Source organism: Tachysurus fulvidraco, chromosome 1 (assembly GCF_022655615.1).
Source record: "Tachysurus fulvidraco isolate hzauxx_2018 chromosome 1, HZAU_PFXX_2.0, whole genome shotgun sequence".
NCBI lineage: Eukaryota > Metazoa > Chordata > Actinopteri > Siluriformes > Bagridae > Tachysurus > Tachysurus fulvidraco.
This window is the reverse complement of record NC_062518.1, coordinates 38,875,189-38,894,236: the sequence shown is the minus strand read 5'-3', so window position 1 is coordinate 38,894,236 and position 19,048 is coordinate 38,875,189. Positions and strand designations below refer to the sequence as shown.

The 19,048-nt window shown below is 38.8% G+C and overlaps 1 protein-coding gene across 8 annotated transcripts in view; it reads right to left on the bottom strand.

Annotated features, from left to right (window-relative positions):
* The window catches only part of svep1 (sushi, von Willebrand factor type A, EGF and pentraxin domain containing 1), an 85,056-nt gene extending 66,574 nt beyond the window's left edge, over positions 1-18,482 (bottom strand). For 3 of the 8 annotated variants that reach the window (XM_047819704.1, XM_027178315.2, XM_047819718.1), the window contains exon 1: positions 17,543-18,476. In XM_047819704.1, the coding sequence (XP_047675660.1) occupies positions 17,543-18,004 (462 nt within the window). In that variant the 5' untranslated portion in view covers positions 18,005-18,476. Of the gene's footprint in view, positions 1-17,542 lie in introns of all 8 variants that reach the window. The other 5 variants (XM_047819731.1, XM_047819727.1, XM_047819742.1 and 2 more) reach the window with 4 other exon arrangements.
* Between the last annotated feature and the right edge of the window lie 566 nt (positions 18,483-19,048).

The following is a 19,048-nucleotide window of genomic DNA, read 5'->3' as shown; positions in this document are numbered from 1 at the left end:
TAAGATACTGTGTAATATTGTGCATATTTGTTGTAATGAATAATGTATACACTTATCTATACTCTTTCCATTCGCACGTTCCAAACATTAACTCTTAAAAACAGCAAAGTGGTCCAATACACACACACACACACACACACACACACACACACACACACACACACACACACACACACACACACACACACACACACACACACACACACACAGACCTTTGTAATTATGTGGTGGCACAGCTGTGTTGTGAACCACTGTTCCTGAACTAGTCCTTCCTTTGCCCACATAGTGGTCAAACAAAAACACACAACACACACAAACTTTTTTCCTTCCCCAAAATATATTTGTGACTGTGGTTCCCAAATACCGGTCCTCATAATGTGAACCATTTTAAACTTTTTTATAATCTAATGCACCTGTTCTAACATACTGCTTCATTTACAGTCATTGTTTTTCATGAGTAGAACCAGGTGAATGAGAGGTGTTTCACAATCGTGCTTCTGGACTAACACCACTATCAGCCGTTCTGATCAGGTCTCAGTGCCATGGAAGTCATGATATAACTCTAGAATCTAACCCAACAATTTAGTCAGTTAGATGCGCTGTAATCAAGGGGAACTGTAACTAAGAGCTTTTCTTCTTTTCTATATGAAGAGCTTCTGAGACTATGTAGTGTTGTAAACAGAGACTTATTATGAGCCATGATTAACATCTTGAAGCATTTTATAATGTTGTTATGTATGCAGGCTGGTGGATACTCCTCAAGTAAAAACACACAGTCCAAGGTAACTTGATGAGGCTGATCACATAGCGCATCAGGAGCAGTTGCTTTTCGACTGGTTTGTTTTTGTCACTGGTAAGTGAGCACATTTCTTGTTTTTTCTCAGTCATGCCTGAATAATCAAGAAATATGCCACATCATGTCATTTTATATACATTACCATGTATCATTGATTCTGATTTGGTCCTGTCTTTGGTTTGTTGCTATTTTGTGGTCACCTGTTCTTGTTGGCATGGTGGCTTAGTAGTTAGCATGTGTGTGTGGAGTTTGCATGTTCTCCCCGTGCCTCAGGGGTTTACTCTGGGTACTCCGGTTTCCTCCCCCGGTCCAAAGACATGCATGGTAGGTTGATTGGCATATCTGGAAAATTGTCCGTAGTTTGTGAGTGAATGAGTGTGTGTGTGTGTGTGTGTGTGTGTGTGTGTGTGCCCTGCGATGGGTTGGCACTCCGTCCAGGGTGTATCCTGCTTTGATGCCCGTTGACGCCTGAGATAGGCACAGGCTCCACGTGACCCGAGAAGTTCGGATAAAGCGGTAGAAAATGAATGAATGAATGAATGAATGAATTGTATACAGCACAAAACAAGCAAAAATACAAGGCAAAAACAAACAAAATACAATCAATAATGAGATTCAGGCACAAAAAAAGCAGCAAAAATTTTGACTGACATGCTGAAAAACTGGTACTTAAATAGTGGTGCTAATGAAGGTGAAACATGATTATAAACGTGCGAGGTGCTGGGGATGATGGGTTGTGTAGTTCTGCACCTGTTGGTGCTACCATGACAGTTCCATATATTTCTGTAGTTCTGTGTATTATCATGTATTGTTACTAAGTCTGACCTGTGATTTCTTGTTCTAGTTTTTTTTAGCACTTTATTTTGACCCCCAAACAAAGACACTACTTATAATTTTTCACACTTATGTCATTCCTTTACTCTGTAACATTAGGGCTGGAAATACCTTTAAGACACCTTGAATTTCCTGTTACAAGCACAGTAGCTCTGATGTTGTCGCTCACTCATGTTAGAGCTCTTCATCCTAAAGTTTGTTACTCAAACCTTTTAGATATTTCTTCTGAGTATCCTGTATATCAGAAACACCAGATACTGGGCAGGCAACCTATTTACAGTAAATGCAGTGTCATGGCCTTTCAGCAGTGGTGAAACCCTGAGTCTTTCTAATAGTGAAGTTGAACAGACTAATACAGTACTACCATCCCTTGTTCAAGCAGGGGGGTGACTAGAAGATACCATTTTGGCTAAACTGATGCTGGTCCACTGAAATTTAATTCAATGGCTTTGGTCATGTTTCAGCATGATGTACTGTAGGTGCATTTAAGCTAGTGTTGAAGAATGCGTGGATCACATCACAAGATAAACTTCAAGAGGTTTCAGTAAAAATCTCTCTCTCTCTCTCTCTGTCTCTCTCTCTGTCTCTCTCTCTCTCTCTCTCTCTCTGTCTCTCTCTCTCTCTCTCTCTCTCTCTCTCCACTCTCTGTCTCTCTGTCTCTCCCTCTCACAAACACACACACAGACACACACAGACACACACACACACACACACACACACACACACACACACACACACACACACACACACACACACACACACACACACACACACACACACACACACACACACAAACACTGACAGTATCTCAGGCTCATGAATCATTAGCTACATGTCTGTGATTTGTTCAAAATTTTATTAAACATCTTCAGAGCCATGCTGTGTTTTTAATCTTGGAGCTCTCACACCTGCTAAGAGATAATCTTTTATCCAATCATCTACTTCCTACATGCCTCCACAAAGCATGCTAAGTGAAGCAAAACCACACCAGAATTTCCTGATTCACGATAACACAACAATTACACAGGTTCTGCCATGTTGCACATACAATACAAAGAGACTGTTAAACTTAAAAAAAGGATTTAAACTGGTCTCACATCAAGTGTTATCTGTCTTTAGTTAGCGCTTATCTGAATGATGAATCCAATGAGATTTCAGCTGCACAAGAATCACTATGATATGTAGATGAAGAAATGATGGAATGGAAAGAAAAATGTTTACTTTCATCTCTCATGAGAGAGGTTTGCATATTTAAGGGACTTTGTTCCATGTGCTGACTGGAATATCTCATGTTAAAAAAATTCAAAACAAATAAAGAAATAAAACTGGATGTATCCAAATGGCCCGTACTCCATGCTTGGGCAGAATTGGAAGGAGTATTTTTTTTCTTCAGTATCAGTTCCTGGCTCTGGAGCTATAAACTAACAACTTCAACATGATCACGCAGGTCAAAAACATCCTCATCTGGATAAAATGAACTGCTTATAATCTTGTACTATTGAGCAACATTAGCTCTTAAACTAATCCTAAAATGATCATGGGAACATTTATGAAATGATATGTGGTGTAAATGTGGAACAAATGTTCTTCCAGTATAAACCTCTCAACTAAAATGAATACCAAACTGATCAATAAATGTTTTTAAACCACAGTGCTCTAGAATTCCCTCCTCTGGTGATTAGTAGAGCTGCTTGTCACAGGTTTGGTATATTAATGTTTTCACTCGAATACATAAATGAGACTTTAGTAACAGCTCATTCACATATTCACACGGAATTGTACAATGGATGATGGATGCACATAAACAGACTTAAATCCACATGTAGAATTCGTGACACGGTGAAGGTCTCTGCGAGAAGATGTTTATTTCACATTAATGGAAGGAGTCTCCAGTGTCAGCACTCTATAACGATCAGATATAAAACCTCTGACTTTCTTTTATCTGTTATAATAGGAAATTACTTGTAATGTAGGGGTTCCACATCTATAACTATAAACGAATGAAATATGCCATTCATTACTTAAAAAAAATGTTATTGTTGGCAAATAACTGTGATATAAGAGGAATAAAGTTACGTTATTAAAATCAAATCAAATCAAATTTTATTTGTCACATTTTTTGCAACTGTCCGGTATATAAGCATAAAAAAGGAATGTAATTTAGGATAAAATTAAACCAAGACCAAAAGGAGATAGGTAAATAAAAAAGTATAAACTATGTAAAATCCTATTAAAAAAAACTATATAAAATATGATATAAAATAGGAAAATAGAAGTGGATAATGTTATTAAGTCCATAATGTCCTACTGTAAAATAACTAAAACGACTAATTGACCATTGTAAATGTTATTTTTGAAGCTGACTTTAATCTTTAGATAGATAGACTTTAATCTTTAGAGAACTCCAATTCGATTTGTTTAATACATCGGTGCATGGAACTATTTTATTAGAAATCCCAAGCTAACCTTTATATAGAAATGTATCATTCACAGCCAACGTAATGTTGAAAATAATTTACAGTCTAAAGCTGGATTGGTTGATAAATTTAAGTGAAAGAAACATATATCATAAATATGGAAATTACTCCATGGCTATTTTTTTAAACCCTACTCATAACTAAAAAACCTCAAACTAAACTATGAAGCTGTTTCTGCTAACTGCACATAGTTAGCTTAATTCTTAGAATAATTCTCCCAAATTCTTAAAAAATGCTAACTAACAAGGTAGTACACTGGGCCAATACTTTGTAGAGCACGGTTAACTGATTCCTGTCAAACAGCATTTGTCTAAAAACTTCATTTCTTTACAGATGTGTTGGTCATAACAGACTAAGAGAGAAAACACTTTATAAAATACAGTTTCTACTGCTAGTGCAATCTGGTGTATGAAGTCAATAATACATGCACTATATTTGAGTCGAGAAAGATTCCATAAACAGTTGGTAAATTTAACTGTAATTGAAAAGCAGCATAATTGTTAGGAGGGAGATGGATTTAAAACCGAGAGAACCTCATCAGTGCTTTATCAAATTCTGGTGAGAAAAATTATATGCAGGGATAAAAAAACAAAGAAACGAACGAACAAACAAACAAAAAAACCAACATGCCCACAAGACACTAGATATATTTAAAAAAAGACAGGAAAATGAAGGGCAAATTAGAGGGAGAAGGACGAGGGAACTGCTCTCGTGCTTTTTATACTGCCTTTTCAACCACTTAGTTGTGGACTGCTTACATTCATACTAAGATTTGAGTTCTGGTATTTGAGGATACTTGACTATATCATTCTTGCCCTTTAGATTGCCAACTTCAAAACCACCTCCAAATGAAGGTGACCACCTTCTGACCATCTGACTCAACTTAAATGTCTGCAGTGAATTAATGATGCTATGTATTTCGTCTCAGGTGGTTTCTTTTGTGCCTATCTCAGGCGTCATTGGGCATCAAGGCAGGATACACCCTGGACGGAGTGCCAACCCATCGCAGGGCACACACACACTCTCATTCACTCACACTCTCACACACTACGGACAATTTTTCCAGAGATGCCAATCAACCTACCATGCATGTCTTTGGACCGGGGGAGGAAACCGGAGTACCCGGAGGAAACCCCCGAGGCACAGGGAGAACATGCAAACTCCACACACACAAGGCGGAGGTGGGAATCGAACCCCCAACCCTGGAGGTGGATATTTGGATAGTAGGACAAAAAGAAAAATTAACCCTGACTGAAGTACACAAATTATTTATGTGCCGTGTGAAACTGAACCAAAGCATATAGCAAACCAAAAGTATAAACTTCACTCTAAATTGTGATGTGACAATAAGTCAAATATACTTTATGTCTGTAGTATTGTAGCGTTTTAATTGTGACCGTTCCAGCAATCTAATAATAATAAGAAATTCTCGGGGGAATAGATTATAGCTATTTTAATTTTATTTTTGTTTCTCCGTATATATCACTATTCATATCCTTATAAGATTGTTGGTAAATTACATTTTTGTTTTAAAATAATACTTTGAGTTTTATTTTTGACATTACATTTCTACCCATGGATTTGCCTAATTGATTCCCGCCCTCACTCATAACAGCAGGTATAGTGCAAATGGATTCAGTAGTGAAATGCAAAAATATAGCAGATTAAGTCAAGATTGTGGTCGATATCTGTGGATGACATGGTTTAATGCCGGACTGAGTAAGTGAGTATGTTTAATTGTCGCTAGTTATGGGTATATTTTGAGTTTTGTGTTAATTAGCACTGAGAGACCAAGTTTCCACCTGAGCGCCATTTTAAAACGGCATTGTTTCTTTGATAAAAATGCATAAAATGGTAGATTATGCAGTTTGTTCTATAATTATTGAAGCTATTCAATATGCATCATATTGAATGTGTGTGTGTGTGTGTGTGTGTGTGTGTGTGTGTGTGTGTGTGTGTGTGTGTGTGTGTGTGTGTGTGTGTGTGTGTGGTACAGTGTGATGTGGTACATGTTTTGATGGAACTGAGTGAAATGTGACTCTTCCTTTAAAAGGAAAAAAAATTAATAAAGTAAATGTTGCTCAGAACAGCTTTGGATGTGACCAAGGCAGAGACCACAGTACTGAGGGTGTGATAGTGAGGTGTATTGATTATTTCGCTGTATTAAATAAACTGCAGACATAGTCCACCAAAGCCAGTGGTAGTGTGGGATTTCTTTGTGGCCTGAGACGAGGTATTGTCATGCTGGTGTGGCCTAGGTAATGTAATGGCAAAATCTTAGTTACAGTATACAACATTCAAAAACATTCTAGACAGTTATGTACTTTAAAATTGTAAATTTTAACAACAAATTGTGGGCCCACTTGACCATACTAGCCATATATTGTACAGAAGGTTTGAAGGTGCCCTTAGATTGGTTCCCATTTTGGAGTTCTTTAGCTTTGAAGTGCCACATTTGCAATCTCCAGGATTATTTAGAGGATGCCAATACTTTGTTTGCTTTAGACTAAGCCTCTTGGTCTTAAGCTGTTTGCCCTCAGGTTAAGTTGAACCTCCCACTGGTGGCTTAACTCTGATCTCTATAACCCAGTTCAGAGGCTATATATCCTTTATTGGACTTGGTGAGAAGAATTTGTTCAAGAGGCCTACAAATACCAGCATGGCTTTTGCCTTCCCATCTGTACCTGATTGAGAGCACCTGGCACAATGGCATTAATCTTTGGACCAAGATGTTTCAGAAGACAAGAGACAGACAAAGATACACACAGGGAAAGAACATTAACTCGATTAGGCTTCCCAATGTAGCATGATTATACGATTTTTAAATTACAGACCTGCAAAGTTTACCGAGTTTACAAAACCCACAAAGCCTATAATCTACTTATAAAACAGTAATTAGTAGACATTTTGGGTACTCAACAGGACAAAGCTTGAAAAAGAGAATTTGGAATATTGATGAGTTATAGTACTCTGTTTTTTTCAGCTTTGTAACAAGATACACATGTAGTTATCCATCTGGTCAATACAAACATAATTATTTACAGCAAACAAAAAGCTAAAACATCTGTTGGCTTAGTGGTAGATAACATCTTCTGCATCTTTCTGGGGTTTTTTTTTTGGTCAAACTGAATTCCTGATCTTTTTTTTTTTTTTTTTTTTTTTACTGGCAAGGGGTCATGGTGTTATAATGGTGTCTGGTATTTTTTTGGGGTCAAATATTCAGTCATTTATTTTCAGTAATCATGTTTGCATGGCCAGATGCCAGTGAATCTGGAGTCTATCCCAGGAATACTGGGGATAGGCTGAACTGTGACCGTGAAGCAGGCCAGTAATATGAAAACTCCTATAAAGTGTTAATACTCTCGGTATGTCCATTCACTGTCTTATCAGTCATCCACTCACAAATACACACAGTGGTGTCAGTTGCACCTTCTGTATCTCATTCAAAGTGTTAAATCACGCCTAGTTTAAAGAGTGCTGGGATCTAAACTATTTAAAGCATAAGCTCTCTCAGCCATGCTCTGGAGCTTCCAAAACACTTTAAAATATAAAAGCTGTCATTAGAATATTAACTATAATGGGGTGGTGTTCTCACTTCCAAGGCTGATTATTTCCCCGAAATAGCGCATCGGAAAGCACAAGTTTTTATTCTCTTAATGCTACAGCAATTTTCCAATACTTAAATCTGTTTACACTTGTGCTTAATAACATAGTTTTATTTGAGATAAGTTAGTTCTTCTTATCAGTTACATTATAGAATCTATAAACAGATGTTCCAGCTCAAATAGCTCTTTTTTTTAATTAAACTATAAACAAAAACAGCTTGTCATACTACAGTAAGCCCAAATTTTCCACTGGTGGAAAACTTGCTGGAGACAAGGTCTGTAAATGTTAAACATCTCGCACAACATCTCACTGTTTTCAAATGTATTATAATCCATCCATCCATCCATTCTCTATACTACTTATACTACTGGGTTGCAAGGAACCTTGAGAATATCCCAGGAGACTTGAGAAATAAGGCAGGGTATGCCCTGGATGCCAGTCTATCACAGGGCACAATTGTACCCATGCTATTAGTCACTACTGGACATTTTAGAGATGCCAATCAGCCAACACAATGTATTTTTTTTGGCTGAGGAAGCCGAAGGACTCAACTCACACAGTGGAGGGTGGAATCAAACCCCCGACCCTAGAGGTGTGATGCAAGAATGCTAACCAAAAAGCTCCCAGGACCTCCAAAAATCAAGTATAATAACCAAATAAAAAAAAAACCCTTTTGTTATTAAGCATAGATTGTGGTGCATCCATACAAGTGCATCCCTGTAAATGAACTGTTCAAGTTCAATTTGATAATGTATGAGAATGAACATGGTTATATAAAGCTCTGATATGAATTCAGCATCCCTCCCGTCAGAGCGTCTTCTAACCTTAAAACCAATCAGAGTGAAGAATTCAACAGCATTATGCTATAAAAAATATCTGTAGTCTTTGTGTAGGGATGGCTATGTTTCACTGCTTCGAGCCAACAGCCAAAACGGAAAAATAATCACACAATGTTAAACACGATGTGAGGCATTGCCAGGTTCTGGATAGAGTTACCCTGTAGGTTCCTGTATTGCAGTCTGGGGCTTTCATAACTGGCTAAACTTCATTTGCATCAGCAGGATTGCTTTCCATCTTCATATCCTGAGCTTGAAACAGGTTATTTTCAGAGAGGAAAAATTCAGCAATGGTTTAAAAATGCTGCTTTGGAAATAAAGTAGGGATTGTAATTGTTAGGAAATATTTTTTGTGAAGGAATGAGGAAATATATTGAAAATACACACACACACACACACACACACACACACACACACACACACACTAGTTTGTGTGATAACTAAGACACATTGAGCATGGAGGTGAAGATGACGTTCTGTTCTCAGAATAATATAAACAGCTTTGTTTATTTCCTACAAAAGCCAATGACACCATAACCGTTTCCAGTGCAAAAGGCAATCAGTGTTCAAACTGAGCTGGAAAAACTGAAATCTGCTTCTCTGAGTTCTGTGCAGAGCAGTACAGGTTCTGGTGGCACTGTGGAATGTGTTGCCACCTCACAACCCCAGGGTTCCTGGTTTGATCCTGAGCTCAGGTTACTGCATGGTGCATTGTGATGGACTCTGGCCACATCCAGGGTGTATTCCCACATCATGCCCAGTGTTTCCTGAATAACCAACTTGAATCTGACTAGCATTAAAGTGTTACTAAAGAATGAATCATAAAATAATATTGAATCAATGCACAATATTGAAGCTAATTGGAATGGATCTAGACTTTAGTCTGCCTCTTTGTGGAACCCCTTGAATTCATTTAACCGATTTTCCGAAAAGATTTATGGAAATTGTCCACTGAAAATGTGTCAGGCACAAACTTCAAAGTAAACTACAAGTCCAGAAGCTTTGACTAAATAAGTCCAATCTGATTTTCATTCAAACCAAATGGATATCATGCCTAGATTTACTTGCATTGCTAATTTTCTTAACCCCACTCCCACCTGCCAAAAATTAGTGGCTAATCTAATTGTCTTAGATCTATCTAATCTACTTAACAAATATGTAATTAATTTAATCCAGGAGCAGAATAATGCATTCACTGGAGCAGAATAATTAAATGTGATAATTGTGTTACCATGTAAGCAAACCAATGTGTCCAGTCTATACCTGTAGTAAGGAATTCAGCTACATGAGCCTTGCACCTTTGCACTAAACATTTACGATGCGCATGAATATTAATTATCATGGTCATATACTCACTGAAGCTGATTTACTAGGGTGTATCAAAATAGTAAATATTGTCTCTATGGCATGGTCAGTTCTTTTTTCTGGTCATTGTCATCCTGTCTCTCCATATTTTCTCTTCAGTCCTTCATTGAAACATTTGTAAATGCTTAAAGCAATTACATTATTATTATTTAGTCTGACTCATTCTTTGTACCCTGTACAGCTCTTGTACCCCAGCTTTCAAGTCAGTCCTTTAAGCTTAGCTTTCATCAACCGTTCCACATTCTGTCATTTGCTATACTGAAACTTTATTTATAAACTATATTAACCATGCTGAATTTTCCATCACATGCCCCACTTGGTCGGCACAAACCAGGAGCTGAACTTTTAACATGCCCATGACGGATGCAATTAAAGAAAGAATTGGTGAATGGGACAAACTTACAACATGGTGTTTAAAATCATTGAAATGATCTTTGATTGACGTAGGACCTGCTGAGTTCACTTACTCTGAGAAGTTTAAATCGAAGTTAAAAAGACCCAGACATAAAAAAGTATGAAGTTTGATAAGAGTTGGGAAAGTGTTAAATCGGGGGATTCTTTTCATTCTGTCCATGGAGCTGGTAACGTTTCATCCACTTAATTAAAGCCGTCCCCCTTAGACCGTGAGAAGACAGGAAACATCTACTATAGGACCAAATGATCTGACTTACTTTTTCAACTGTAAGTCACTTACTGGTGTTCAATCTTGAATGAATATCGATGGTCTGTGGTAGCCTAGCGTATAAGATGTTGAAGACGGCGGTTGAAGACCTACTTATTCAGGAAACACTTCAACTAGCACTTCTTTCCCTATTTTTTGCATTAAAAAAAACAAACAAACAAAAAACCTTTGACACTTTTTCATTGTAACTTTGAACAAATGTTTTAAACTCATGGTATCTTAAATATGTAACCTAGTGAGCCAGCATTAATGTAGTCAATGTTAGAGATTTAAGCACTTATGTACGTCGCTCTGGATAAGGGCGTCTGCCAAATGCCGTAAATGTAAATGTAAATGTGTTGGACTACTGACTGGACGGTCAGGAGTTTGAATTCCATTTCCACAAATCAGCCACTACTGAATCCTTGAGCAAGGCCCTTAACCCTTAATTGGTCAGTTATATGAAATGAGATAAATGTAAGTCCCTAAGGGTGTCTGTCAAATGCTGTACATTTAAATCTAAAACCACAAGGACTGTCAGCTGAGAGACTTTTTAGAAGTTATTTTAGAAGTTGTTTGTTACATAGATGAAAGGTCTTAGTGTTGTAAGAGTTTCACATAGAAAGCTTTCTGACAGAGAAACAGGCCACTGTATTCGTCATAGATCCGCATATTTTGTTTAAGGGTTTAATCAGAACAACAACAACAAAAAAAAACTTAAGGAGATTACAGCTAGTATTTTTCTTTTACAATACATTTTATCTATTAATTATTGAAGCTTGTAGGAAAATCAAATGTTCAGTGAGATATTAGCCGCCTAAACAAAGGGTTAATTGATTTTGAACACCACTGAAGACGCGACAGTGTAATTTGTCTCCATTTGTTCGAATGCGCTTTTGTCCTGTTTATTTTCAAGCATGAGTCTAATCCGATTTTTCAGAATCTTCAGCTTTTCAGTACTTAGACTTTTGCACTAAAAAAATGCAGCTGTGCTTTTTCGTCTTTCAAAGATAACAGTTGACAATTTATTGTATACTGTAGATTTGTACCTAAGAGCTGCTGCTGTATTTATATAAACGGTTCTGTGCTTAGATACCGTACCTACACACACCCTGAACAATCCTTTAACACACTTTGTACTGTTTACCTTTACTTTTCTACACCTGTATACTGTAATGATTTATACTCCTACTGTCTGGTGTCCCCCAGAGAGGATGTGCTCCTTTTTTGTCAAGGATTCTGCATCTGGATGTCTGTAAGCTGGTTCATGACCAAATCTGAATTGTACTGTTGACACATTTGTCATGAGTTTAACATAGATTCTTCACTTACATGCATTACACACAGTGTTCCCTACTGCAACTCATTTGTTACTACAAAACCACAGCCAGTTCTTTTCAGCACAGACCTGTCAGACATCTCATTCATCCTCTGTACGTTATACTGTAGTCTACTGGGGGTCGGCAGAGGCCTTTGGTCTTATCTGTCTCTTTCTCTCTGCAGGCATATCTCAGGATTTCAGGGTGCTTTAAAGAAATTCCTGGCCATCTTATCTGGCTGCGGGGGAGAAAGAGGCCCGTTTCACGTATTGATCTTTCTCATCAATCCCTATTAGCAGCACAAACACGTGTGCAGGAAGCAGCAAGGTTTCGCTGTAGAAAACCAATCCTCTCTTATCATCTCAGCAGGGATAGAGCGAATGCCAGGGCTGTTTGCTGTTTCTCATTTGTCTTCCTTTCCTTATGCTTTGACCTTTTGTCTTTCCTTTTCATCTCACTTCTTCTTTTATTTGTTCTGTAATTAACACTTTTGGCTCGGAAAATTCGCTTTTCCTTTTCATCTTTTTAACATCTCTACTAAACCCACTGCTTTTTCCGTTCATTTCACCTAGACTTGTAGATCAGAGAAAGAGGATTGTCAGCACATTTATAGTGTGTGTATGTGTGTGTCCATGTGCGTGTAAATATCACAAGGGCATAAAAAAATACTTTGATTTGCCAGCACACATTACTCATTTGTGCTTTTATGCTTCTTTGTTCAGAAAAACAGAGACATGCTCAGGGTCACTAAGGGGCTGAGTAAAAATCCATGTAGACTTGCTAACCTGCAACAATTGTGCAAGTTTTTTATTTATTTATTTTTTTTTATTATTTTTTTTTTTTGAATTTACTAACAGGGTTTATGAAGGATTGCACAAAAAAGCACCAAAGTTTGGTTTTGTGTGCTTGCGTTATTGAATTAGCAATTCTGGACTGATTGTGTGTAGAAACGACTACACCCAGAGCCGGCTATTCAATTTACACAGATATCAGTTTCTGTAAAATATTTGACTTGGCTTTAAGGAGAGTATTTTCAGATTATGCCTCGATATGTTTCGTACAATAATATCTACACCGCTACATATCAACAAGAGCATTTGTTTTTCCTTTATATTGTTTTTCGACACATCCTTCAGCCGTTACTAATCGTGAAATGATGCTCATGTGATAAAGTTCAGTTCATTTAAACTAACAGGAAGTGCCAAGACCTCATTTACATATTGTTTTCTATGTCTACTTTGCAAGTGACTTCACACAACCGATTATTCTTCACAACACGCCCACTTTTTGCATACGCAATTTCACCCCTTGACCATGCAAATTAGCATTTGTTATTTTGGAGCTCAGTAAATCAGGGCCTCAGTGTAGACAGAGACTTACTGACAGATGGTTTTGCACAGCTACAGTAGTAAGTGAAATTCGGACTAGCTAGTCTGTTTACATCCAGCAACACGTTTTCTCCCACAGTCCTGGGTTCAAAAACCTTGTTGGAAGGTTCAGCGACAATCAAAACACCTCTGTCTCTCTGGAATTTCTGCTGGGAAAGGAGGTTTTTTCAAGAGGAAAATGGTATTATTATGCAAGAATTCTTTTCAACCCTCCTACACAAAACTTGTACTGCACACATGGAATAAAACAATTGACAAAGCTGTCCGCTACACGTGTTTTGAGGAGACTCAGCTGCTTGCATTTGTGTGTGCATGTATGTGAGAATGCTATAAATATTATGTGGAAATTCCAAAAATTGCCTTCACTTGTGCTACAATCACTGGCCATACAACAAACCTTCCAAAATCCCTGATTTAACAGAAAGCCTTTCATTTTAATGCATAAGTCTTAAATCCATTCATCATCAACCTATTATACCTCCTTGCTGGCCTTAATCAGAAAGGTGGGCAGGTAAAAATCTGGAGAATACAGAAAAGAATTCACACACACACACACACACACACACACACACACACACACACACACACACACACACACACACACACACACACACACACACACACACACACACACACACACTGTACACACACACACACAGAGAGGGGGGAGCACAAAGTTGTTTTGGCGCCGCTATTCTCTGGAGGAAAGACTAGACTAGCAGGGAATGGAAATCTTTAGAAAGCAGGTAAATCATACAAAGTGCAAATCATCAGAGAGGAAAGAACCTGACTACTGTAAAAGAAGAAAGTTCCACATTTACATAGTTTAGTGCACAAGGCTTTAAAGAGCTGACTGTGTGGAATTTTGTAATCGGCGAGACATTCATTCCATCATCCAATCTCCCAAAGTTAACCTTTATCCCACCATCACAGAGAACCATGGAGCTACATTTACCTCGTCTGAGTGCTTACACAAACCACAGCATATCAGATAAAAAAAAAACACTTAGAAAGATTAAAGTTTTGAGATGCTTACTGTTAAAATATCTCTGCATATACATATGGGGTTCCTCGAGAGTTCTTTGGTTAATCAGGAGGTTTTAAATCCTAAAGGTTCCTATTTAAAGATAAATGGGAATGACGATTTATAATTACAATATTTTTACTATAACACAGGGGCACAACATCAGGGATTCTCAAACTTTCTGCCTTCTGGGACTTAACATTTCAACACTTGATTCATAATTTAATAATTTACAATAATTGAATGGCCTATTAAAGCTTGGTGTCCACAATGACCTGGACCAGGATAAAGAGCTTAGTGAAAGTGAGTGTGAGTGTTGGTTTAAACCTATTCAATTTAAGTGACCACTTAAGTATGCAAGTAGCTATAAAAACTTATTTATAAATAAAACATTAATGTTATGCTAATGATAGGTGTTGGGTTTTTTTTTAATCTCTTAAAAACAGACAATATCTATGCTTTTACAGACTTCGGGAGGTCTGTAGTATATTAAAACCTACCTTCCAGTTCCCTATATATACTCTATATATGGAAGTACAAAGATCCATAGACCAGACGCTTTTGTCCAGCACGTCCCATGATTGGACTGATAACTATGGGAATCTGGAGATCAGCACTTTATGTTCCTCAAACCATTCCTGAACAATTGTTGGGTGATTTATACCTCTGAATGAGGCCATGAAAGGGCCTACAGCAACATTTAGGTAGGCAGAACATGTCAAAGTAATATGAAATATTCCCAGCAGAACATTGCCCAGATCACTAGCTCCTCAAGCTTGCCTTCTTCCCATAGTACATTATGGTAACATCTCCTTCCAGGGAAGTCACACACACACACACACACACACACACACACACACACACACACACACACACACACACACACACACACACACACACACACACACACACACACACACACACACACACACACGGCCATCCACATGATAGAAAAGAAGATTCATCAGACCAGGCCATCTTTTTAAATTGCTCCATGGTCCAATTCTAATGCCCTATGTGCCCATATGGGCAGTAAGAATGGACATGGGGGTCAGTATAGACACTCTGAGTGTTCTGCAACAAGCTGTAATGGATTGTGTGTTCTGCCATCTTTCTATTACAGCCTGCAATACTGTTGACAGCAATTTGTGCTCCAGTAGCTCTTTACTTGGATCAGGCCAGCAGTCAGCCTTGGGCACCTATAATCCTCTTCCTGGTTTACTGATTGTCCTTTCTTGGACAACTTTTGGTAGGTACTAACCACAGCATACCTGTAATCTCCAAAAAGACCTGCCTTTTCAAAGATGCTCTGTCCCAGTAGACTAGCCATCACAAGTTGCTCAGACCCTTACACTTGACTATGTTTTTCTGTCTTCAATGTTGAAAACTGTCAAAGTTGCCTAATATATACAACCCATTTTGTGGGGAGGTGGTGTGGGGTGTGGCGAGAACAATAAATCATATGTGCAGTTTAGTCTCAACCCAAATGTGGTCATATATCAGTCAGAAAAAAGTAAAGGTCATTTATCATTTACCTAGTATGCCAGCATTAATGTAGTCAGTGCTAGAGATTTAAGCACTTATGTACGTCACCCTGGATAAGGGCGTCTGCCAAATAATGTAAATGTAAATGTATCAGAAATAAGAACGTCTTAATCTCTGTCTTTTGTCTGAATCCAAGAATTAACTTAAAAACTTAGAAACAACAGGTTTCTGCCTGGAATCACAAACAGGTTTGAAACTAGGAAAAGGCCTATGAGTCAAGGTAAGAGGAGTCGGAGATAGCATTTGTTATGGAGATAAGAGCAATAAAGTCATTTTAGAAAGATGATCATTAAAAGATGAGATGTTTCTCCAAAGAAAGATCATTAACTGTTTTTTTTTTAACCACTGTATCAATTAAAGGTCCAGTTTTTGTCAAGAGTGTGTGTGTCTATGACCAGAGTGTCCTTGGCTGGTCATAGACAATCCTTAGGTCTTCCTGGTTTCTTCAATTCAAGGTTTATGTTTATGCTTTATGACCCAGAGCTCTGCTCCACTTTCTGGTATAGTAGTGGGCTGTATAGACAAACCTGTTTGGAAGTTTTAGCAGTTCTTCTAGAGGGCATGGTGTCAGTTAGTGGAAGAGGAAGGCCTGTAATTGTTATTCCATTAGCAGGCAGCAGAGACATTACAAACTATTCCTTTAATCAAAACAAAATGACTTGAAATGACTTAGTGATTGACGAGCAAGGGTTTGAATTTTTTCATGTATTTTCACCATTAAAACTGTCTGTTTTTTTCCCCCAAAAACTTTTAGTTCAGTTGCTTTGTATCAATTGTATGCATCTCAAAATAACACAGTAGAAGAACTACAACACAGTGCAATGGCATGACACAGTGTAGCTGGGGGTGTACGGAAAGTCAGCGTGTCTCCTCGCTTCACTCTGGACTCACACAGCCTCTCCATTTAGGTGCAGACACTCTGCTACCACTTTATCCATGAACCCAGTGAAAGGTAAGGGAGTGAAGTGAAGAAGAAGAGGAATAGGGCCATAACCACATTACACAACGTTGCTCTTTCACCTATGCATTAGAGGAATGAATCACTTTCACACTCCATATCCTCTTCATCTCAGTTTAACGGCTTGGGTGATAGCTCATTTTTCTTATGTGTAATATGTTGAGGCCGAGCAGGGATACTGATCCGATTGGCTCTTGAACACATGGATGTGAGAATGGGAAAAAGATAAGATGATATAAAGCTGGTCTGTTCATTATTACATCTGTGAACTGCATTACTTATAATAAGTCACCCATAAGTCTAACCGACACTGCAGCATTTCTGTAATTTTACTTATGTGCAGAAACAACCATTTTTTCCATTCTGGCTTCATTTCTCTTTCTCACTTTACATTTCCATTTTTCCCTGACTTCCTTTTGCACCCATTGACCATTTGTAACAGTCAGACAGTAAAACAATAAGAGAAAGCTCAGCTTACAGTACATGTTCATGCTGTCAAGTTGGTGGAGTGTCCTCATGGCTAAAGGACAGTTCTCTCTCTCTCTCTCTCTCTCTCTCTCTCTCTCTCTCTCTCTCTCTCTCTCTCTTTCACACACACACACACACACACACACACACACACACACACACACACACACACACACACAAACACACACACACACACACACACACACACTTTCACTCTTCCGTGCAAACACTTATACGCACATGTTTAACAAGTCCACACACTTACTGCTGCTCGCTGAAAAGCTCCCCTGGTATACGTGCCTCCTCCTCGATACGTGATGGCAGGAATCTCCTTATTGAAAAGTGCACACTTGTGCTGGTGAGCTTTGGGTGCTGAGATGTAGTCCACCCTGGTCAGCACATGGTTCTTTGAGCTGAAGGTGATGAGGGCAACACGCGTGGCCTCAGACGCCACTGGGAAATCCGAGAGCATCTTCCGCACAAAGTGCAGCTCATTCCTGAAGTTGGTTGCTCCAACACTAGAGGACTCATCCACAAGGAAGACAAGTTCAAGGTGGCCGGCACGCTCTCGCAGCAGACGCACATTACGCTTGAAGGTCTGGCCCAGACGTTCTATTTTGCTCTCTGCGCTTTCTGAGATGTCGCGTGGGCTCTGAGATGGAATGGTGGATCCACTTGTCCTCAGCAGTGAGAACCACACAGTCACTAACAACCAAGGAGCAGCCATAACATCCGTGCTGCAGGAAGGTGAAAGTGCCAGCAGTGACTTCCAGAAAAGGAGAATTAGTTATATCAGTCTGCCGCACACCTCCTCTCTCTTTAGCTTCTTGTTTTCTCTTTCTCTTCTAATAATTTAGTTGAGTAGTCAGTGTGTGGCAAAGCAAATCCTCTCCTCTCACCGCTCCAGTCTCAGGCGTCTGGGGAGTTTCTGCATCTCAGCAAGCCTTCAAATACTTCCCTCCCTCTCAGAATCGTTTCAAATGAGAGAGGAAGAGAGAGAGTGGGGGTGAAAAAAAGTTCCACGAGAGACGGAGAGTCAGGGAGTGCATGCGTGTCTGTCCCGGGGTGAAGGAGAGAGGGAATGAGAAGAGTAGACTGAGAGTAACTGTGAGGAGAGAGTAAGAGGGAGAATGCACTCTCAGCAAGAGTGGAAAAAAGGGGCAGTTACAATAAATGTCTTTCCCTCCGCTCACTCTCTTCTTCTGGTTGTTCAGCAGAGCCTGAGTGAGATTTTGTGTCACTGGATCACACTAGTTTGCCTGTCAGTCTGTCAGCATTCCCAAAGAAAACATCAGCACCCAGTCTGCTGATCAACTCCATATGTCTGGCACTCACCACCTCTCCTACACACACACACACACACACACACACACACACACACACACACACACACACACACACACACACACACACACACACACACAGAGCACAACACACTGTGCCTCCCAGCAGATACCAAAAGAGCCATCGCTAATGAGAAACACTGAGAGGAAGAGAAAAGAAGACAGATACAGGGAGAAAAGCAGACAGACAGACTAAGAAAGTGCCAGACAAGAATGAAGCTGGTACAAAAAGACCCAGGGGAATGAAAATGGATTAGTTAAACCCTTAAAAAGACAAATTGCACTTAATATCCAAATCCAAAAATTAAGTTCCAAGCCTGGCTTAAATTCACTAGACCAAAATTGCTGGTTTAGATCTCAGCAAGCAAAACACTCAATTTTTTAACAATCTTACTTAAATAACAAGGATTTGTAGCTCAGTGTTTTTA